The 22,677-nt window shown below is 37.5% G+C and overlaps 3 protein-coding genes across 10 annotated transcripts; 1 reads left to right on the forward strand and 2 right to left on the reverse strand.

Annotated features, from left to right (window-relative positions):
• Nucleotides 1–175: 175 nt before the first annotated feature.
• On the reverse strand, nucleotides 176–11,224 carry LOC103983279 (citrate synthase, mitochondrial-like). 2 transcript variants are annotated; one of them, XM_065147098.1, is made up of 20 exons: nucleotides 11,120–11,224; nucleotides 9,872–9,937; nucleotides 9,664–9,726; nucleotides 7,198–7,239; nucleotides 6,234–6,299; nucleotides 6,090–6,155; nucleotides 5,801–5,914; nucleotides 5,168–5,231; nucleotides 4,451–4,533; nucleotides 3,742–3,791; nucleotides 3,593–3,670; nucleotides 3,023–3,151; nucleotides 2,892–2,934; nucleotides 2,641–2,727; nucleotides 2,189–2,290; nucleotides 1,726–1,833; nucleotides 1,572–1,622; nucleotides 1,247–1,320; nucleotides 568–619; nucleotides 176–484 (listed from the first exon to the last, which is right to left on the reverse strand). In XM_065147098.1, the coding sequence occupies exons 2-20, from the start codon at nucleotides 9,920–9,922 to the stop codon at nucleotides 392–394; spliced, it is 1,416 nt and encodes a 471-aa protein (XP_065003170.1). In that variant the 5' UTR covers nucleotides 9,923–9,937; nucleotides 11,120–11,224; the 3' UTR covers nucleotides 176–391. The 2 variants fall into 2 exon arrangements, with proteins under 2 accessions (XP_065003170.1, XP_009398778.2); XM_009400503.3 differs by lacking the exon at nucleotides 11,120–11,224 and adding an exon at nucleotides 10,142–10,253.
• LOC135584497 (enoyl-[acyl-carrier-protein] reductase [NADH] 1, chloroplastic-like) lies at nucleotides 11,143–16,384 on the forward strand. Of its 7 annotated transcripts, none has more exons than XM_065147101.1 (14): nucleotides 11,143–11,494; nucleotides 11,713–12,104; nucleotides 12,185–12,481; nucleotides 13,296–13,405; nucleotides 13,495–13,550; nucleotides 13,675–13,759; nucleotides 13,856–13,903; nucleotides 14,071–14,145; nucleotides 14,209–14,320; nucleotides 15,175–15,226; nucleotides 15,309–15,360; nucleotides 15,465–15,522; nucleotides 15,830–15,928; nucleotides 16,052–16,384. In XM_065147101.1, the coding sequence occupies exons 3-14, from the start codon at nucleotides 12,208–12,210 to the stop codon at nucleotides 16,180–16,182; spliced, it is 1,152 nt and encodes a 383-aa protein (XP_065003173.1). In that variant the 5' UTR covers nucleotides 11,143–11,494; nucleotides 11,713–12,104; nucleotides 12,185–12,207; the 3' UTR covers nucleotides 16,183–16,384. The 7 variants fall into 7 exon arrangements, with proteins under 7 accessions (XP_065003173.1, XP_065003174.1, XP_065003175.1 ...); XM_065147102.1 differs by having other exon boundaries at nucleotides 11,713–11,861; XM_065147103.1 differs by having other exon boundaries at nucleotides 11,144–11,604; nucleotides 11,713–11,835; nucleotides 12,184–12,481.
• Nucleotides 16,385–17,703: 1,319 nt separating this feature from the next.
• On the reverse strand, nucleotides 17,704–22,616 carry LOC135636825 (non-structural maintenance of chromosomes element 4 homolog A-like). Its single transcript, XM_065148898.1, has 7 exons — nucleotides 20,949–22,616; nucleotides 20,788–20,868; nucleotides 19,850–20,096; nucleotides 19,621–19,711; nucleotides 18,542–18,758; nucleotides 18,333–18,424; nucleotides 17,704–17,993 (listed from the first exon to the last, which is right to left on the reverse strand). Exons 1-7 carry the CDS (start codon nucleotides 21,112–21,114, stop codon nucleotides 17,916–17,918), a joined length of 972 nt encoding a protein of 323 aa, XP_065004970.1. The 5' UTR covers nucleotides 21,115–22,616; the 3' UTR covers nucleotides 17,704–17,915.
• Nucleotides 22,617–22,677: the final 61 nt, after the last annotated feature.

The raw sequence follows: 22,677 nt of genomic DNA on the forward strand, positions 1-22,677 counted from the left end.
TATTTTCTCCTCAACAGTGTTGTACTTAGACATATAAGACTGTCGATGCAGTTTGTGTGACGTAACTTTCCTCAACATCATCGTGCTATGATAACAATAATAATAATTATAATGGACAGTTCATGTGTGATCGCTCAAGTTCTTGCAAGCAAAATTGGTGTCCTCCAATTCCAAATGAAGCTAAAAAGATCCGAGTTGCTCAGGATCCATCCATCAAATTAGTGGTTCTTATGAATGATAAAACAAAAAGAATTAACCAAGATAACGGAAGTACTCCTCCCTAAACATCATGTTGGCTCGTATTATAAGTTTCTGGCATTATGCTGCTTATTGGAAAACAAAAGCAAATAAACAGGAATTAATCTCAAAACAACTGGGGGTGCAGTGAAACTCACGTAGCCTTCGTACAGTAAGTTCGAAGCCAATCCATGGTGACGCTCTTTGGTCTCTCGAGTGGTAAACCAAGTGCTCGGTCCCATATGAGCTGCATCAATAACACCCACTCTGAAGATTTGAAGAAAATAAAGATAAGTTTGAAATCATGTGTCTAAGGAAATGTATTTGAACCTGGGAGCCTATCCCGATGCTTCTTGAGACTCCAAATAGAACAGTGAAATACCTGCAAATATTAAATATGACAGAACTTAGGATAGCTGTAGCTGACTCAATAACAATTGAATTGCCGCTATGGACTTCATGGTTGAATGGTAAAGCAGTTGGCTGATGTCCCCAAACAGGTTATAGACTAGGTACTATGGGGTCAGCGATCAGCTTATAAACAAAAACAGGCAGTCCAACAGGCAATCCGTTACCTATGCAGTGTCAGTGTCTGCAGCCATACATTATATGTAAGAAAGCTTTATTTCCGTGACTCAAACCTTTTACTTGTGTCAAGAAAAGAAAACAGAAATAGGTGGGCAAGGTTCGCACTCAATAAGCTTAAAAGATTAAGAGAAAAAGAGAAACTTGCAACTAAATTTTCTTATCCTACATAATGTCATGTCAAACTCCATAATTCTATCCAACCAGGGTGGCAGAAAGGTTAAAAAGGTGGTCTAGTGCAACTGAAATCTTGCTCACCAAGGTAACAAAGAGGTGACCTTAACATGACATCAAGGCTCTCACTATGCTTGGTAGAAAGACTACAAGCTAAAACACTGCATCATGATGTCTTGACCAGAGTGTTCAAAACTTTTACCAGGAAAACAAGTACAAGTACCTCGTTAATGTATTGAAAACAACTTACCTTGCTTCAGATAATCCAAAATACTTCAGCAGAACTCCACTATGAGCATCAACATTGGGCCATGGGTTTTTGACCTGCAACAATACCAGCTTACAAGATTACTCTAAAATAATGGTAAGACAATGTTATGAGTGTTGAAGCACACAAGAACTTGTACTAGAATTTCCTGGACAAGAAAATATCATGTCTGGTTATTGTTCGGCACAACATTAGCTTTTTGACTGTATATATTAGACCAAATAACCAAATTGGTTATCCACTGAATCATTTTCCCTGACAAAATATTGCCAATCAAATTGATTAATAAGGGGTCTGGCAAAGTTACCTTGCCTAGCTCAGTAAGTATAGGAGGAACGACTTCATACAACTTCGAGACCTGCACAAAAAAAAAAGACAAACAAAAGCATTGTTCAATCTGGTTCCCAACTCCAAGTGAATAGAGACAAACCAACAATCAGAACAGGTATTGTGGAATTAACCAGCTTGAAAAATGGATCATCAGGCAAGTGCTTTAATGCAAATTCCCTTTGGCATGTATATCTTGGATCTGTCTTCCGTAGAACTCCATGCCCATAACCAGGGACAACCTGTAGCCACAGAAATTGCAATTAAAATGACAACATATGATGCATAAAGTAAATACGAGGTCCATGACATGAAAAAAACTGTTAGCTCTGTACTGAGCATATATTGCTAACAGAAGAAAATAGAATAAAAGTTTTTTGTGGCTACAACTTTATCAACTCAAATGGCAACAATTAGTATCAAAAGTACGGAAGACTTGATCTTCAAGTTTAGTGGCAATTGGGGAATTTCAAATTTGAAATCAATTATTTTACCTTTTGCAATAATTGGACTTTGAGCATTCATCACAACAACAGAAGACTAAAATACAACTCCAATTATATGCAAGAATAAACAACATGATAAGGAACTAGGTACCTTGCCACTTTTTAATGTTTTCCAAACATAGTCCTTCAACTGATCAGTTGTAATGTCCTCTCCACATTCTTTGACAAGTGATTCTATCCACAGAAGAACTTCCTGAGACAGTAGAAAACAAATTAATTCACAAACTTTAGAACTAATGATAGATAGCATCTAACCATCTCGTTAATTTTTTTAGATGGCATAAAGAACAGTCATGGCCTATAGCATAAGTAGAACTAGGAGCAAAAAAGTCAGTTGGCAGTCCAAAATATCTTGCTACTCCAGCAAGTATTTTGGGCAAACTGGTAAAGATTGTTGAAGAATCATAAGCTACTGCCTTGACATTATCTTTCAAGAGCTAGTTAGTTGAAAACCAACACTATGGTACCAAGATATTCCAGAATATGTCACAGCCTAAGAGGTGATGCATAACATGGAGAAAAGTGCCACCAAACAAGTCATACCTGATTAGCTAAGCCATGAAGTGGTCCAGCTAAACCATTCAGTGCAGCTGCAAACGAAAGGTAAGGATCTGAAAGAGCACTGCCGACCTGAATATTGTGTAAATGATTCGTAGGTAAAAGTTTTGCAGATGCAACAGATAACAAGCTCTACATTTATCTTCAATAATAGAATACTTGGGACTAAAATATTTAAATCAAACAAAAAATAAGATGCAAGTGAGAAGACCAATAGATTATAATATCTCATTTACCAGATGAGCAGTATGTGCACTAACATTTCCACCTTCGTGATCGCTGCAAAATTATATGCCTCAAAATGTCAGATATGGACCTATACCCCCAATATAATAACAAACTTGGGCAAGGATAACGGATTGATCACCTGTGTATAGTTACATACAGTCTCATCAACTCAAGCATTTTGGGATCATCAAACCCAAGCATGTGAGAAAAATTTGCCGCATAATCCAAAGAACTATTGGCAGGTATGATTTGACCATCCTTGTAAATTCTGAATGATGCAGAAAAACAACTCCATCAATTTCTAAACATGAATCTCTGGCACTGACAATTTATAAACAATAATGAACAAAGACATGTATGCCATATAGAAGAACTAAATTTGATTTCTTTACACATAACAAGATACTAAAAGAAGTTTTGTGTGTTCAGGAAACTAATAAAGAGCAAGTCAATTTGGTGAACAGTTGACATAATCAGGCAGCTCGCCAAAGAACCAGCTAAAATGAAATTATATCTGTGTAAATGAACAAAATTATAGATCACTGTTAAGCTTCATCTTCAGTAATGAGAGACTACCAGGCAATAAGAACTGTATTAAATAAAACGTAGTTCAAAACTTTTTGCTGGTAAAGAGATACTCTACAAGACTGGAAGACTAGGTAATAAGTCATCAAGTAGAAATACAATCTGGGAAGTTGCAGAAACTTACCTCCGGTAGACATAGGAAGCCACTGTTGGAAGCCGAGCAATCAAATTCATAGAATCTTCATATGTTGGCTCCCAAAACCTATCAAGAATAGTAACTCTTATGTGCTCCTATATATCAATCAATTGTAAATAAATGTCACGAGCACTTACTTTGTTTTTGGCATCCCTTTCTCATATGCCTTTTGAAATTCACTTTCAACCTGTGATAGTATAGTAAATTCTGTCTTAAAAGGCATTATAATAAACCTCAAATGTATTATCCTTTCTTTTTGATGAACTGAGAGATTTTACCCTTTTTACAATCTTAAATTCTTGAATCATGGGAAGATGCTAATTTTGTTACTACCTTAAAGATATACCAATTGAAAGATCACCTTTAGGAATATCTTTTTTAATAATTAAAACTCAAGGAGAGAAAAAAACTCCAACTAGCTTTTTCTACCAAAAATGGAATTAATTAGTGAAAAATTAATCTAAATCTGTGACTTGTGAGCATGGCAGCTAGGAGGTCAGCTAGGTATCCTGAGACCGAACTACTCCCACAAGACCAGACATGATATTACAAATTAAAGTGAAATTGAATTAGAATATAAGATGTTGGGGATGCATAAATACCGCTATGTGAAACTATATATGACTTCAACCGTATCATATGCATTCTTTCTAATAATTCATAGCCAAGATAGTCTAACACTTCTTTTCTTTCTTCTACTATACCAAAAAATGCATCTTTAAAATCTGGCATTCATTTAAATGGCCTTTTCACAATATAATGCAAAAGTTATAAATTCCAGAGTCCAGACTAAATATATCTTGTGAATTTAGCCCAACCTAGTGCTAAAAATGGTCAGCTAATTACCTGAAGTGCCATAACCCCACTAGCGAACTGTGTCATTGGATGAGCTGTGACAGGGAGAGCATCAATTGCTCTAAAAACATGTTCTGCAGCCAAGTTTCCACACAAAATTCAGAAAAAAATCTGAAAGAAAAAAAGTTCAACTACTCATATGTGTTAACACATGGCTTAATAGAGTAATAGATCCATGTGTTGGCCTAACAAAGTATTAGGTCCATGTGTCCTAAAAGATGTCATTGGCATACATATTAGATTATTCTAAGAATATCTGTTGGTTACGGCAGTCAATTGTCAGTATTATTGCTACTTTGGAAGACAGAACAAGCACAATGAGACTTACAGTGTAAACCATGGTAGGAAACCAAACTTTGAAATTTATACGGTGACCTTTCATGCCACATTACTTGTATGTAAGACAAACCCTCTCATAAATTATTCATGTGATAAATTAAAGGATCTTAATTCTTCACAACTATGAAACAGCATAGCTATATGTATGTCAGGTAATCTCTATGTTGTATAAAAATATTACAATAGTGATATCTCTATGTTGATGAGCCTTAAAATTCCTAACATATCTATGATTATGAACACAAGTGACCAGCCAATGTCTTTGAAATATAAAAGAATACTGGAAGAATGTAATTACTACCAAAATATTAGCTGCAATAATCTCGTTAACCATGAAAAACCCGAAAAATATATAGTCAATAAGGGAACCTGGAACTTTTGCACGGCTCTGTAATTCTGCAGACAGCCCATTGACTTGCTCTTTGTTAGGCACCTAGGGTAAAGAAAAAGTAGTATAGCCTGAGGTATGGAAAAAGATTATGCTTTTAACCAAACTAACTAAGGCAAAGACAAGACACTTTATGTAGAATACACATCATAGAGATAGAAAAGCATAGAAGAGAAAACTGATAGCAGGAGAACCACAAAGTGTTCAGGAAGGCATGAAATCATATTGGTGACTATGTTTTCAGTTGAGTAGTATTAGTGACCACCAGGCATGCAGGTTTCACCAATGAGGAAACTGTGGCACCCTAAGAACTAAACTCCCAGCAAATGTCTAAAAAACTATGAACTAGTAACCAAATGACCTTTGGCATATACAGAAGACCTAATTTTAGAAACCATAGCCACAGCAGTCTTGTGTATATTAGCACTCTTCTAGCATTGCTAGTTAAACCACTAGCAAAGACACTTCCTTTATCAGTCTATTAAGAATCTCATATCTACTCATATACGGTCTCCTATTTAAGGAACCAAAATTTACAATAATGAGCACTTTCCAGAGAACCAAGGAGACAAGGAGTCAGTACTAATGCAATGATAAACAAATTCGGAGATCACCTTTCCGGTCAAAAGAAGCCATAGAAGACCCTCAGGCAATGGCTCCCCACCGGGGCTTGCAGCAGGCAATAGCTTTTGACATTCAGGAATAGAAAGCCCTCTGAATCTTATCCCCTGAAAAATAATCAGCATGTCTATCGTATTACCAAATCTTGGAACAAATAATAAATTTAAGGAAAAAAATCATGTGCTTAAAAGCAGAATTCTTAAGTAAACTGTCTGTACATAAAGGGGGATTATGGAAATTATAAGTTCTCAGCACAAATATTTATATTCAGAGGAAATGCACCTCATCAGGATCAAGTAATGAAGTTTCCCACAGCAAACCTGTCATTCCCCTCATCCCACTGATGACCTGCTCACATGCAAGTTACTAGTGAAATGGCAACTACTCACATGTATCTTAAACTGCTATGTGATCAAATACATATACCATGTCTACAGTGATATTTCCAAGTTGAACTTTTCCATGTTCTGCTTTCAGTTTCTTCAAGCATTCCTGAAAGAAAAAAATAGTATTGCTAGCAAAGCATAAGAAACAATCTCTTTCACAATTTCATTACTTCTACCTAATGGAAGTTTCACATTAATGCAAACTAGTTCTAAGGCATTTAAATAATTAATGCATCCCAAAAAATGCCCTTTAATGCTTGTCAATTGTATGTTGAATATAGGTTAGAAGAACAAGTCCATACAAATTGTTGGCTCCTTCCTTTGCCTCAGCATTCACATACCATGATTCAAGTTCACAGTTGCATAAATAAGAATAAAATCCAGTAGAAAACTTAACGATATGAACCAATGAACAAATTCACACCCATGCAAATATGGATCAATGGAAAAGATGATATGTTTTCCAAGCAAATTGTCACGTAAAACAAAGCTTAATCAATATCCTATACTCTCTTTGTAATTACATAATTATTACAGAAAGAATACTTCGTAGAGTACTTGAGAGATAAGATATGAATGACAGAGAGATACACAATGAATGAAGAAAAGTTTATAAGATATGTTTATTGAATTTTACAATAGCTACACAGTGGTCAGTTGCAAGCAACAAAAAACTTGCTATATAAATATCATAAAAATCCACAACAAGCTAAAGCTTCAGTTGTCAAATTTTTCATGTTTTAAACATCAAACAAATTGTTTTCAGCAGCTTTAGCTGTTTAAACTTTTATGTCAGACATTAAAATATGTTTCAAATTAAGTGCTAATAGTTGTTTTAAACATCAAAACAATAATAAGCCAAGACTCAAAAAAAATCATTAAGTACTAAATTTTATCGTGGACTATCAAGTCAACACCATATGCTTCTCCAGCAATTATGACTGGAAACCATGATTCCAAAATGAGGATTGAACTACTTCAGAAAAAGAAAAAAAAAACAATACCTGTTGCTCTGGAATCATATCCTTCAATTGAGCATGAAGATCCTGCAATGCGAAACATGGAACATGCAGCAAACAGTTAAATAATAAAGGAAACAAACCAAAATTATGAATTTTAGCACAAAAAGGAAGAAGATAAATACAGGCAAGCAATCTAACAAACTAGCTGTCGTGACAGAATCATGAGAATCGCTAGATTATGAAGAAAAAAAGTAGAGATGATCAAGTAGATTATTCATTGATCCTATGATAATTGCCTTCCCCACCCAGCACTACTAAAATCAATGCCAAATCCCGAGATATGGCTTGACAACCCGACCCTTCGACGAAGGACCAGCACAAGAAGGGCATGAACCTGATCACCATTGGACTGGCAAACCTTCAGTCAAGGGTGGCACATGTGGCAGGGAAGGGATTCTAGGCAAATTAGAGCGGTAGATGAGGTGCTCTCCATGTTGTTATAGAAGTTATTAGCTAGTGACATGAAGGCCAGTGGCATAAAAGAAGCTATAACTAAAGAAGCAATGGGACAGACATGATCCTGTCTCTCTTCTGCTTTCGCCACTATTAGGTAACAGGAGGGGAGAGAGCTGACACATCATACATCCATTTCTTTCTTTGTATTAATAGCTTCTTTTCCACCCCTTCCTCTATGTCATACACCAAGAAGCATTATAACACTGTGCAAGCTGATAAAAATCATGACAAGCTGCCTCATTTTCAGTTTAATCCAATGAAGCCCGTTTCACATCACATGTACCACCCTCGAGTGGTGGTTGGTCAACCAAGCTCATCTCTTCTTCCCATGCTAATCAACTATCTCAGGATTGGGGTGTTCAATCGTGATTCAAAATTTAATTCCAATATCCATAGCATCTGGTGGGGACGAGTCTGATCTACCCACTCCCTGAACAAAGAGTTAAAGATTCCTCACAAAAGGGTATCATTTTCGATGTGTTTACCATGGGCCTCAACTTATTGGGATTGGAGCTAAAATTAATAGCCCAAAACAGTAGATATACGTGTCAATTCAGAAAAGAGAAGAACTTTTGGAGAAGCAAGCATGAACCTATGTCGGGGGAACACCTTTATAGTTGACAAAGATTAACTTCCAATTAGGAAGATTTAACCATTGGTCATGATGTAATCAGTGGATCCACTCCAGACACCGGGGCAAAGTATGGCCCCGGACACCCACCTCGGAGGACAACGACACACCCACAATAGAAATCCATGTGTCATGAGAACTATTGTTTGTAATATAATTAGTCCAATGTAGCACCCACAAGTATGCCCAATAAAGGTGGTTTTAGGTTGCCAACGATTTGAGTTTTTAGTTAACAGTTCTCATGTTCCCATTTTCCAAGTCGAAGCAATTGACAGTGATAATCTTCGTAGACTTTGACTAGTAGTACAGTTTGTCTAATCTAGACGATTTTGGATCGCCAGATAGATAAGTACATTCAATCAAGAAGGTTTTGGATCACCACCAACCAGTGGTGGGGTACATAAGATAAAGGTGATTGCCAAATGATAGATAATCCTGGGAAATGGTTCTCGGGTCATGCAGTTCAAAGAAATCGATATTGACAATTTTGTGTTATCGATGGCCAATAGTGCATTTCATTTTATCAGGGTGGTTTTGGGTCCCCCAAAAATCAGTTATTCTAGAGATTTCAATCCAATTTTTGGCATGACTTGGAATCTTGTAAATGTATTTGATGAATAAATAAATAAGAGTTTGTATAAAAAAGAAAGGTATGTTAGACAATACAAGATAATCTGCTTAATGGTTTTCAACATTCCACTTTCGGGGAATGTTGATCCCTCCCATTATCAACAGTTAGTAGTGGTAGCTTCAATGTCACTAAAGCTTACAACACTTGAAATAATCAAAGTGAGGAGAATTAAGCTGCCCCTTGAGTTGGATTAGGCCAATAATAACAATTGCCATTCAAGATATCCTTATCTATTGAGGTCACAAACAATGAAATCCACTACCTCTACTAAATTACTTATGTATAACCATGCCTGTATAAAGGGATGTGAAGGCAGCCAAGGGATGCCTAGGCTCTCTTAGAGTCCCAGTTATTACTCGTTTAGCTTGATCAGTTGTGAACATGACCATAACAGGCAACCATGCCATAGCGAACCCTCATGCCCCTGGGACTTGCAGCGCATGGTCCATGTCAACTCTCACTAACTAGTTCAGAGGACGACCAACCAAAAGAATTAAGCATCTCCAGTTCAAATTTATATCTAATGGTGATTGCAAGAACCATATTTAGCCATAATGTGCAATGTCAGTGTCATACCAGTAATAAGCATGTCAGACTAAGTAGACATGAACACCAAATTTCCTTTTAGCAAATACAAGCATTCTTTTTCAGTCCACAGCACATCAAGTCTCATATCAGCAATCACCACTAGTCAAATAAATCCAGTAGTGAAACAGAAAGAAGGACTCACAAGATCTGATGTGCTCTGGACTTGCAGCCATCGGATTGAACCCAACGATGTTGATTGGTGTGCCTGGAATCAAAGGTCGCCCAAAGAATTATGACAAATAACAGAATGCAAACAGATTAACCACACAGGATAGACCATACAAGAAGTTCCGATTTCATTAAACTAGCAGTCTAGAAAAATATATTATATTCCCACGAGAATCACTTACCAGACGAGAGCGTAGCTTCGAGAGCGCCGCAACACTCCGGAAGAACACCATGGATTCAGAAATCGCCTGCGATAAGCATCATATCAAGACAAAGAACAACAACAGAAATGAAAGTCAAGAAAGAAATCACATACAATAAAGATCTGAGTCCAGATGAAAGCAAACAATAAACAGAAATAGATCCGATTGAGTTAGGGTTTTGGTGAACAGAAGGGGTTAAAGATGACATGATCGATGAGAAAAACCAGCACAAAGGGTAAGACGAACTACCTGAAGCGAGAGGATGGAAACTGGGAAAGGGCGACTCGAGAAGCGGTGGCGGGCGGGTGGCGGAAGCCAAGAAAGAGGACTTTTAGATCATATTTAGGGAGTGGCCAACTGTTGTTTATTTATTTATTTATTTTTTTGCCACCCGTTTCTGCGTTTTACCCCTCTCCCTACTAATTATGATTGGAGGCGGAAATGGGGCCCTTTATTTTCCTTTTTCCGAAATGGACTCTCCTTTTATACCCTCCTTTTAAATAGAGACGTGCTTCATCTCCGGAATAATAGGAACGTCACCGCTTGATCGGACGGCTGAGAAAGATTTGACCCGATTAAAGATCGTACCGGACGGCTGAGAGGGATTTGACTCCACCAAAAGGTCGAGTCGTTGGAAGGAACTTGTAGGCCGCGTGAACCAAACGCTGCACTGCAGACCGGACACCGTGCAAGAGGCAAATTTGGAAATGTACTCTTCTTTTCCCCTCGCATAAACCATGCTGCGTGATCCAAAGGTCCCTCCAGCTCGATGTTCCTCAGGTTAGGGTCAGACTCATAATCACGAACAGACAGATATGCACCGATCACCGGCAAGGGTTGCAGCCACGCTAATCTTTGCAGTGGCAGTGGCAGTGGCAGTGGCAGTGGCTGCAAAGCTAGCAGCAGCTGCATCCACACCAGCAGGCGGAGGCGGCTCAAATCGGCCTCCCAGTCTTTTTCCCATTGGGGGTGTCATTAGACCATCAATGGTGGATAGAATGGGCTTGCAGCCTTCGGATGTGTTGCACCTGTTGCATACACCGGTGTTGATGGTAGGTGCAGAAGCACCATCATGAACGGCAGGAAGAACCATTGGATTGGCGAGGCTGGTCGACGAAGAAATTTTCTTGCTAACCAGAAATTTCTTGCTAATAAATCAGAAAATCGTAAATTTGGACGACCAAATCACTGCGACATGGGCAAATAAATCAAGGGAACCGAAGAAACCTGATTCGGAGGAATCTGCGGCGAGTCACGAAGAATGATGAGAGGAAAACCAGCGGCTCCAAGCCTTGGAAGCAGCTCTAATGGCGTTTAGGGTTTCTTTCGCTCCAAAAGCAAACCCTAGGGCTTTTGGCCCATTTAGAAATCACCAGCGATCGACCGGCCCAGCAAAAGGCTTGATGACATCGAGCCAAACCCAAGCCTTCAACGCTAACCCACCCGTGGCTCGACGGCAAATTCATTGAAACCCCCTCGATCTCTCCGCACCTGCGACGAACCGGTCGCAGCGCCTCGGTCTCATCGAAACCTCTTTCATTTAAGGAGTGGGGCGGCCTCCGATCGATCCAGACGCGAACCCCGCGCATCCTCCTCCTGCAGGTGAGAGATCGCGTCATCCTGATGTGATTCTCATGGTTTCTTTGGTCTTGTATCTGGCATTTCTGCCGTCGATGATGAGATATGGCCGCCGATCTCTTTCTCTTAGGAAGGTCGATGTGTGGAATTTGTTTTGCTTGTATATTGTAGATTAGCTCTGAAACAAGTTTGGAGCGATTAAATTGATTGACTTTTCGTGCGAAATGCTTAATTTGGTGCAGTATGTTGTACTGAAACTCCAAGATCGAGCACAAGGGACGAGATGAAATCTTACCCGTGGTGGTGTCTATGCGAGGAATCATACAGTGAACTGGAGTTTACATCTCATTCTAAGCTCAAATAGTGGAATGCTTCGCTCTTGAATGACTTGGTTTCTTGTTCTGCTTTTTTCTTCAATGCATGCGGAGTTTGTCGATTCTTTCATGAACTGCATTTATTAGTTGTGTTTAGGCAACATGATGTGCGTTTTCACCGGATTACGTGCGGTTGTCTATTGATTGATACATGGAATTCGTAGCTTACTTAATACCTGAACTAATTGACTTTATCTTTCTAAGATGCTAATGTGGAGTTGAGCTTTCCTGTGATTCGGAATGTTGGATATAAGCTGTTTGTATGTTTTTCAGACTTGTTCGTTGGATCAAATTAGGGTATCTGAAGCCAAATCACTGGGTTCTGTCATGGTTCATCCAGGTTTATCTGACTTGTGAAGAACAATGGGGGCATCCGCAGCTGCTGGCTTGCAAGCTGTGGTAGCACGGCCTTACATCATTTCTCCTACACGAATGTTCACATCGACGACAACAATTTCTGGGTTCAACCTGAAAGTAGCCAAACAAGGATTAACAAACTCATCTGGCATCTTCTCTCGCCAATCTCTATGTGAGAGATATCCGTCAGCCTCCTCAAAGAACTGCAGAGTTGTTACTAGGGCAATGTCTGGGGAAACTGAGAAAGGGACTGCATATGGGTTGCCTATTGATCTAAGAGGTACAGGATTCGTTGTAGTTTAAACAGTTCTTTGCCTCTTAGTTTAATTTAGAACTTCTTTCTTCTCGTATCATTGCACCAAATTAGATTGATTACCTGAAATTGTTCTCTTTACTTAAAATATCAAATTTTGTAATGACTTTGCTTTTTTGTGAAAAATCTGTTCAGTTTCCTGAGAAGTTAGATTTTTGTGATATTTTTTCTCGGTTCTTTTTTCACATAATGAGCCTTTTAATGATTTATCAGGAATCAATGGGTGCAGATTGTTGTTCTCATTGCTAGTAAGAAGAAAGTATAGAAAGGAGCTCGTAAGAAGAAAATAGAAAAATGAACTACTTTCTGATTTTAAATTAGCTTAGCATTGTTTTTGTTTTGCAACGTTGGAGTTTTGGTGAAACTTGTTATACGCAGCTGATATATCCATCTGAACATTTCAGATTGTTTTGTCAATTGATTTTCAGATCAATAATACATAGTTCAGCCATTTGTACCTTCACATTGTTGTGCTTCGCTTAGTTAAATATTACACTATCTGATCCTTTGAGATTTTCCAGGTTCCCCTTGAAGCCCGTAGACATCTTTTCCCATTATATCTTATGACAGATCATTGCCTAATTCCTTAACCTCATATCTTTTAAACTACTAGAGATCAGATGATCACTTATGCTTGGTTCCTGAATTTATGATAGTGTTACACATTTCATATCACTAACCTGTACTTCCAAGTGGAGACACCTCCATCCTCCTCTTGATGATTAGCCACTGTTTCATCTTTGGTAAGCTTTAAGTCCACATACCAAATTCTTTTGTTCAGGTAAGAGAGCATTTATTGCTGGAGTGGCTGATGACAATGGCTATGGTTGGGCAATTGCAAAGGCTCTTGCTGCTGCTGGGGCTGAAATTATCGTTGGTACATGGGTGCCTGTATGTCAATTTGAACTCTAATTAGTTTTGCCATTTGTTTTGGGTAACTACCTATCAGGTTTTCTAATGACCCATACTATTTCCTTTAGGCACTAAACATTTTTGAGACAAGCTTAAGGCGTGGAAAATTTGACGAGTCACGTCGGTATGCACTTTATGAGAGTCATGCATTTATGATTTGATTTATTTGTTTCCTTTTAATGTATAAGCACAGCTTCCCATGGCTTGTAACTCTATGAAGTGGTTATGTCAATGATTGCATTCTGCAGATTGCCAAATGGTTCACTTATGGAGATCTCCAAAATATATCCTCTTGATGCTATTTATGATACACCTGAGGATGTTCCAGAAGATGTATGAAACAAATGCCTATAATTCTATTGTTCCTTTGGTCTTTTCTTTTTCCTTTTTCAATCATAAACAGTTTTTGGTGTGTTATTATCATTTTAGGTCAAGACAAATAAACGTTATGCAGGATGTTCAAACTGGACTGTTAAGGTAGACCATCAAATCCTTGTTTTTACCAAACTATGTTCTTTTATTTCACATTATACATATCTTCTTGCCACTACACAGAGTGCATCAGTCCGATCTCTGTGACAATGGTGCTTTTGAATATCATATTGGTTGTCTTCTGATACTGCAGTTTTTTGTTATTTGCACAGGAAGTTGCTGAATCTGTGAAGAATGATTTTGGCAGCATTGACATTCTTGTGCATTCTCTTGCCAATGGCCCGGAGGTATTATTCCTTCAATTTGTGTGTGTGTGTGTGTTGGTTCAAAGTCTTAATTTATATGAACAGGTAACCAAGTCACTGTTGGAGACATCTAGAAGAGGATACCTTGCTGCGATCTCAGCATCAAGTTACTCTTTTGTTTCATTGCTCCAGCATTTCCTCCCAATAATGAATTCAGGTTTATTTCATTTCCTTAAAACATTACATGTGCCATATTTTATCATGGGTTGTGTAGGTGTCTTTTTAATACTGGTGACAACTGTTAATTTAGGTATTGCTTTTTTGCTGATTAAGATGAGTTGAGTGGTGGGTTAAGGGTTTATCCTGCTAAACTTGATATTGGTTAAGGTGGAATAGATGAATCTCCTCAATGCAACTTAACCTAGTTGATATTGGATAAAATAACCCATGGGAAGATGTGAAATTGATTAATCCACCACTTTTTGTCCCTATAACCACCCTTTCCTTATTTTTCTTTACATGTTTCCTCTTGTTAGTCATGTCTATCTTAGATAGACTATCTTTATCTACCAAATGATATTTTGGTTGGCAGCCAAACTTAAATGGATTAGGATAAATTAACCTGAATATTTTAACCCACAGGATAGTATAAAAAAAAGCCTGAATAGTAGGAGCCCTTCATTATATGTTTGACCTTGTAGGAAAGTGGAAACAAATATCACATTATAACAGCAGCATTTTATATGTAGATCTAGGAAAAGTGAGAGGGAGGTCAGATGTAGAAGAAGGATCAAGATCATTTAAAATTACCTAGGAATAACTTATACAATTTAAAACAAGAATTAACTGAAACATTTTAAAACTAACAGGGTTGTAACAATCCCTCATCATATAAGTCACCCAAGTAAATCAACAAATTTTTAGTTACCTCTCAAGTGCTAGTTGGACTGATGGATCTAATTTTTTACTTCTTTGCTAAAGTTTTGATATTTTCATCTATTAATGCTTCAATTTTGCAAATGTGTCAAAAGACTCAAAACCAAGTTTAAAATCTGCAACTCAATGTGGCAGGGGGTGCTTCAATATCTCTAACATACATTGCCTCTGAAAGAACTATCCCAGGGTATAATCTTTCCTACCTTCTTGCTCAAAATTAGTTAATATGATGTTCAAATTATATATTTATCTTTTATTTAAACTGGTAGATATGGTGGTGGAATGAGTTCAGCAAAAGCAGCCTTGGAGAGTGATACCAGAGTAAAGTCTATTTTCTACAAAGTGTCCTGAATTTTTGAATGTTTTAGCAAGGTGTTTATTGCTGCTTTTTAATTGTTTTTTAGTACCTTTGTTCCTGGCTGTAGGTGCTGGCTTTTGAAGCTGGAAGAAAAGGCCAAATTAGAGTCAATACAATATCTGCAGGTATTTTTCTTTGCAAGTTCTAATTATGTTAAAATTGGAGTCTCGTGTTGTTTGAGATGAGATTAAACCTTCTCTCTCTCTCTCTCTCTCTCTCTCTCTCTCTCTCTCTCTCTCTTTATTATATATATATATATATATATATATATATATATATATATACACACACACACAAACTTCAGCTAAGCATTTGGTTGTTTTCAGTTATTACTATCTATCAATCATATTTTACTGATCAGTTCGGTTGCAAACCATTTATCACATGCAAGTATTATCTTGATAATCACATAGAGATTAAACATGTACACAGGGCCATTGGGAAGTCGAGCTGCAAAAGCTATTGGATTCATTGAAAAGATGATAGATTATTCATACTCTAATGCACCTCTGCAGAAAGAATTGCTCGCAGGTCAAACTTCAGAACTTAATTAAATCATTGCTACTTTATCTTATTTTAATCAAGTGCAATGAGTGTCACTTTGTTCCCATTTCCTTACCATGTTTTTTATATCAAATAAAATACCTTCTACAGATGAAGTTGGCAACACGGCAGCTTTCTTGGTATCCCCACTAGCTTCAGCAGTGACAGGTTCTGTTGTGTATGTGGACAATGGTCTGAACACCATGGGATTCGCAATCGATAGCTCAACGCTAGCAACATAATCGTAGGGATAAAAAAGAATAGAGGTTTCGACTTTTGTTTCTTTTGCGGCTTTGTCACCATTGAATAAAGAGTGGGATTGTCTTGGTGCATTTAGGGTTCAAGTCATTTTACTTGGCACTTGCTAGTGGAGTAATTAAAAAGTCAAACGTGTTCAAACTATTTTTAGTCTAATTTATGATGTTAGTATGCTTGTTTTCTACATTTCATAGGCATATATTTTTGTTGAGTTTCAGTTTAGTTGGGTGTCGTGGAAAGCATAATCATGAGATAGAATGTTGAGATAATCATGAGATTTAGTCTCTTATCATCTATTTTCCTTCAATATAATTTTCATCGTTTGTCTTTCGTTGGTATATAATTTCATCGTTCACTTTTCGTTGGCATATGTTTTCATCGTCGGTCTTATATATTTTCATCTTATGTATTTTGTCAATGTATATTTTTATCATTCTTTCGTAAGTATGTATTTTCATCGTTCAACTTTTATCGATTTATATTTTTATCATATGTTTTTCATTATATATATTTTCATCATCTATGGGCATATATTTTATGTTGTTTATCTTTCGTTAGTATATATCTTCATCGTTTGTCTTATGTTGGTATATATTTTTGTTTGCCATCTTTTGTCGATATATATTTTTATTATTTATTTTGTATTAATGTATATTTTTATAAATATTTTTTAATCTCAAAAATATTTGATGATCATATATGATTTTTGACATTCTTTGTTATTTTAATCATTTTATTTTTTCATTGAAAGCATGATGGGTAAAATGATAAAGGTCATTGAGAGTTGTGTGATCATTGAATATTTTTGAGATAGTTTAAAAAAAGTATATAAAAAAATTTATGTTATTGAGATGAAAATGTTAGGATTGATTGATGTGTTGAGTTATTATGAAATATAAGATATTTTAATATAAAAATATATATTTTATTCATGAATAATTATGAAACAAGATGAGGAGAGAATATGATATTTAGAAAAGGTGAAATAATTAATATTAATGATACAAGAAGATTATAAAAAAAATTATAAATAAATATTAAATATTTTTAAATTTAATTAAATATATAATTTTTTATATTTTAATAACGAGAAAAGATATAAATAGTTGATTTTAAATAGTTGGGACATACGAATTTATTATTATTGTTGTTATCTATCGTCCATCAAATTATAAATACGATTATCGTTCGTCTTTTCTCGATATATATTTTTGTCTTTCGCTGGTATACAATTATAAATTTATTTCTTTGACAGGGATAAAATTTCTAATTTGAATTAAGAAATAATCTTCAGTTGTTAAAGATGAATCTTCCGATTCATAATCTTCAATCAAAAATATATTTTGATTAACGTCATCTTTTCTTTTCTGTATTTGGTTAGTTTTTCTCCTCTCTCACAATTCATTACATACGCCAAAATATTATTAAAGTAATTACATTTATTTAAATAAAAAATAAACTAATTGGTTGGCATCACAAGTTAGTATTTCATGACATTCCCAAACTCACAGTATAAATAGTTGGGTTAATTAATTAGTCAAAAGAACGAATGTCAATAATACATGTGGTATGAAGCTATTAAGACATTGGAAAAAAAATCACTGGACTCTTACTTTCTCCAAAGATAGCTGAACAAACCATATGGCTAATATATACATGTCCTTCTACGGAGACGCTTAGGCCTCCAAAGCTTTGACAAAGTTCAATAAAATGTAAGTTAACCTACCACATCATCCATTGCAAAAGTTCTATGCGGCATTAGCTCTTCCCCAGCAGCAACAGAATCCATCATCAACTGCAAAAACATAACATGAATCAGGAAGAATCAAATGCAATCATAGTGACATCTTAGAACATAAAAGTGACAATCTAGTACACAATAATTCTACTGATTTCTGTTTACAATCTTACCCCCTATGATTGTTTACCGATTCAAACATTATTAAGATCACGAAGAAGCAGTGCAGCACTAAGGTTGTGCCATAGAAATTGATAAATTTTTAGAAGCCTAAGAACTGGCAATTCTGCCCATATTCCTCTTAAACCAGTCATCTAATAAGTTCTTCATTCACTTCGTAACGTTTGTAATATATATAAAAGAAAAGTTAGTAGAACCTGGTTAAAGAAGCAATACCTTCCAGTCTTTAAAATCGAATCTGAAAATGAAATGACTGTATGATACTTCGCCAGATGCCACTGCAGAGGGTTTGGGAGCATTTCTTGGAGCTAACCATGATCAACAAGTATGTCAGAAGCAATGCAACCGAATGTGTTTGAGAATGTGACCAAAGATCAAGATGGAGTCCAAAAGAAAAAGGCAGCATTCAAAGATGAAAGACCTACAAACTAGGTGATGCCCACTATCATCCACCGTAATCTCAGCTCTTCCATCCTTAACAAGAAATGAGAGGGCAAATATATTCTCTACAGTCTCGGAGAAAGATCCCCTGTTCAGCACTAGATTTTCCAGCCTTACGTTTCTCTTCCTCCGTAAGATCTCAAATATGGTTGACATATTCTTTTCGGTATCAGCCTTCACCTCAGACCCAGCATCAACGAGCTGTAAGTTCATGAAAGAACGACATTGTTTGAGTGAAGCATGCAAACAATCGCAATCAACTTCAACAAGGCTACAACTTATGTTCAGACCTACCCGTCACTACCAGATTCAATGCAGGGGAATCAATTGCCACAAACATTAGCATTATAATGTAATTGCCACAGTAAAGATGTTCTTCAGATAACAGCAGACCATATTCTATCTAAAACATTATGAGCAGCTGCAAATCCATTAAATCTTGCAGTGTTTTCTTACCGATATGATGCACTTAATGAATTTAACAGCAAGCATAGACAACAAAACTCGATAAAAAAAAGTGGTCCTTCAGAAACCATGTAATAGTGCTCAATATAGTAAATAGTAAATTGAATGATTAAATATCAAAACATAGATATTCAAAACTTGTAGAAGATTGCATATTAATATATTCTGTAGCAAGCATAGAAAAATAAATACTTGACAAAAGAGGTCCTTCAGAAATTACAGAAAGTTGCCTAAAATAATAAATTATGTATTTGATAATTCAAACTCCAAAGAGGAGTAGCAGTTATGATGCAGCTAAATGCATGTCGACGACAAGCCAAGACAAATAACAGATAACCAGTGCTTGAGAAAGTACATGATATTGCCTGGAAACAAATGAATAGATTTTCATATAATAGATATCTAAACTTCAAATCTTTACATCTAAAGAGAAAGTGTTGAATAGAAGTAACAATGTAGAAATAGTGTGACACTCTTCTTTTTCCAATATAATTATTAACTATTACAGCTCAAAGAAAAATATTGACCAATATATTAGGATAAAGAGATGAAAATATTTTGACAGATAAAAAGGATCTAAACAAACAACACCTGATACCTCATCAGGATGACTGCTTTCAGTAGCCCTTGTTCGTTTTCTCTGAACAACCACCTTGCGCTGTTTCAATTCAGTATACATGGGACCGATCCTGACATTGTGAATAACAAATGAGAAGTAGAATACAGGCAACAATATCTAGGATCTACTTATTTTGAAACTATTTGAAAGCCAAACCAGAACACATTTCAAAGACCATGGGAATTTACAGTTTAGATTGGTCCATTACATCGTAGGGCATCCAGGAGCAGTCCTAAAAACATGAGAAGCTGCATGACCAATGTCATCCCAGTTGAAAACTGGAATATTCTCAATATTTGCTTCACCTTGTTGTTGACCAAAATTCCTTAGCAATGCAGTCACAAAATCAGAAGGTGTCACTCCATTGCTTGTTTGGGACCTAACTGAGGTTAACAAGGTATTGGCAATGTCCAGTAGAGCCTCAGCATCTGCAACTTGTTCCCTAGGTCTCTGAACTGTAATGATATGCAAAGGAAAAGAGAAAAAAGAATCCAGAATTTTGTTATTCAAATCTCACTCACTTCAAAGCATTTAAGGGAGAAGAAAAGGAACAAGCCAACATTGTTCAATGTTAAAGCCATAAGGAAAACAATTCACCACACCTAAATGGATCTTCAGCATAATATATGCAGTTTTCATGTCACGCAGAACATCCCAAGCAAAGCACAGAAGCACTAAAGAGAACAGAAATTGTTCATGAATGATACTGTGGAGGCTGCCGTATCACAACTGAACAATGAACACAGCCAATAATCTAAAACACCGGAGCTCAGTTGTCATCATTGATCATGGCAGTCGAGCCAGCCACACAAGCAATAACTACTACCGTAAGCCTTCCATTCCAACTGTTCCAGGTGGGAAATTACCAAGAGGAATTGCTAAAAAGAATTACCACATCGCTCACTGTGATGAGACTAGAAAAGCCCATCAAACGACAAGCAAAAAGCATCGCCACCATGCGAGTCAGCGCTCGATCATGAGCATAAGTGGCATGTCGTGGGATATCAGTAACTCACGAAACAAGATCAGGTTGACGGGAATTACAACAGCGTGAAGAAGGTTGGCAAGTAGGGCATAACATCGGGAGCTGAAAGATGAAATATACGAGGTAAAAACATCAAATCCTTGGAGGATCGGCAAATTTACCATGTTCATGCAAGCTTTCCACTTCCGTGATGATCGAATTAAACCTCTCCGATTTAGCGCTTGTGATATCCTCCCGTTTACCTGAAGCAGCGAAAACACAAATTAGCACAAGGGATTACCTAATTCGTTTACCTAAGAAGAGACGGCAGAAAAATCCGCACTGCTGATGAGGTTCTTGACGGCAATGTAACGAGATCGAAGAATACGGCGGTCTGCCGTCCCTTGCCGGCGCCGCCCGGCGTCGCTGCTGCCGCCGTGCTCGCCTCCCAACACCTCTGCCGCCGTCCCGCCCCTGGTTTCCGGCTTTCTCTTAACAGCCCTCGCCATGGGTCGAGTCTACAGCAGAGGAGCTATTATTGTTCGCGGAAGCCAGAAAGATCTCCCACGAGATACTCCGGCGTTGATCTCCCGACCGAGCCCTAATCGAAAACCCTAAAGAAGGCAGCAAAAGACGGGAGGACGAGAGGACGGGAAGAGGAGCGGTAACTGATAGGGGATTCCGCAATGGGAGGATCGTTCGGATATCCCGCGCGCTGTTGCCGGGAAACTTGAGCGAGTTCGTGCGCGCATCGGAAGCAGTGAAGGGAACGGACTTTTTGCGGCTATGTAATATACGTCAGTATGATCACTCACAGCTGTTAAATACTTCATATTAGATATATCTGTGAACTGTCTCGAAATAAAAACTCTAATGTGCGATATGATTATAGTTAAATCCGAACGCAAAATGAAATGATAGAAAAATGAAGAAAATGATGATATTATGAGGTACACAAAATGATAATTATAATAAGGGTACTTAAATCCTATGGGGTCCATTCTCTAATTTTCTAATCCAATCGGTCAATCTAACCCAGGTTTCATATCATCAAGGGATATTGATGAGGTGTGGAATCAAACTATCATTCTCGTACTCAACCAGATGAGAGCTATTGGTGAACCTTTACACCATGGCTTAGGTGTCAACACGACTTGATCCAATCTTGAATGCGTAAGGTTGTCCACGCAAATGTTCAAGTGGAAGAAGTGGGCATTAGGTCGAGATGACCTATGGGCCTCATCGTCGGGCTACTATACTCAAGTCAAGATCAGGAGAGAGATTTCTCGATTCGATCCCTTCGAAGCTAAAATTATATTTGAGTGGAGTAAGAGATAGTTGAGTGTTCGAAGTCGCCCTCATTGGTCAGAGGGTTAACTTTTATACATGTGACGAGATAATCAGTCATACATTATCCCTTAATGGTTATTGACTCCTCGAGAGGATGACTTGTACCATGCAAACAAGCATCGATCAACTCGTACGGGTCGACGTCGTGCGACGTCATCTCGAGTTTTGCGAAACGATTCTGGGGTATCCAACATCGTATAGGTCAATATCATGCGGTGTCATCCCGAGTTTTATGGAACGACTCTAGGGTGTCTGGTGCCATCACGAGTTTTACAGAAACAGCTCCAAGGTATCCGACGTCAAACAATACGGAGGTCACATGGTCACCTCGTTCGGATATGAGGTGTCGCTCTGTATTAGTCCGAATGTCCTTTGTCTATTACCGCAATCAAAATGTGCCATGAGCGGCTTCCATAGAAGACCTTGCTGCGTACCTGAGTCGAAGAAGGTGATGTTATCAAGCTTGGGAGAGCGGCATTTTTATTCTAGCCAAGTAATCTTTGGAGTACCTGCTCTCTATCATTGTTTTGTTTCATCGTGGCATGTGTCGTTCACGGTGGAATCTAAACGGCTGCAGTTGAGTTACGTGTCCCCATGCCTTACCGCACGTTATAATAGTGACGCGACGTTCTTTCTCGCATCCAACCAAGCCAGGGACGAAGGATAACGCCGTCGCCGCCCCGCCCTCTCTCCCATGCTCCTCGCAAATCGCCACCACCATC

Source organism: Musa acuminata, chromosome BXJ3-4 (assembly GCF_036884655.1).
Source record: "Musa acuminata AAA Group cultivar baxijiao chromosome BXJ3-4, Cavendish_Baxijiao_AAA, whole genome shotgun sequence".
NCBI classification, from domain to species: domain Eukaryota; kingdom Viridiplantae; phylum Streptophyta; class Magnoliopsida; order Zingiberales; family Musaceae; genus Musa; species Musa acuminata.

Excerpts from the sequence above, each read along its gene's own strand:
- LOC103983279 (XM_065147098.1), bottom strand. The coding sequence starts at position 9,922 with ATGGTGTTCTTCCGGAGTGTTGCGGCGCTCTCGAAGCTACGCTCTCGT. Across the intron at positions 1,834-2,188 it reads AAACATTAAAAAGTGGCAAG|GTTGTCCCTGGTTATGGGCA; the intron begins GTACCTAGTTCC and ends CTGTGGCTACAG. Across the intron at positions 1,321-1,571 it reads TACTTACTGAGCTAGGCAAG|GTCAAAAACCCATGGCCCAA; the intron begins GTAACTTTGCCA and ends GTATTGTTGCAG.
- LOC135584497 (XM_065147101.1), top strand. The coding sequence starts at position 12,208 with ATGGGGGCATCCGCAGCTGCTGGCTTGCAAGCTGTGGTAGCACGGCCT. Across the intron at positions 13,551-13,674 it reads AAATTTGACGAGTCACGTCG|ATTGCCAAATGGTTCACTTA; the intron begins GTATGCACTTTA and ends TGCATTCTGCAG. Across the intron at positions 15,523-15,829 it reads AGTCAATACAATATCTGCAG|GGCCATTGGGAAGTCGAGCT; the intron begins GTATTTTTCTTT and ends ACATGTACACAG.
- LOC135636825 (XM_065148898.1), bottom strand. The coding sequence starts at position 21,114 with ATGGCGAGGGCTGTTAAGAGAAAGCCGGAAACCAGGGGCGGGACGGCG. Across the intron at positions 18,759-19,620 it reads AAAGCAGTCATCCTGATGAG|CTCGTTGATGCTGGGTCTGA; the intron begins GTATCAGGTGTT and ends ATGAACTTACAG. Across the intron at positions 17,994-18,332 it reads TCGATTTTAAAGACTGGAAG|TTGATGATGGATTCTGTTGC; the intron begins GTATTGCTTCTT and ends ATGTTTTTGCAG.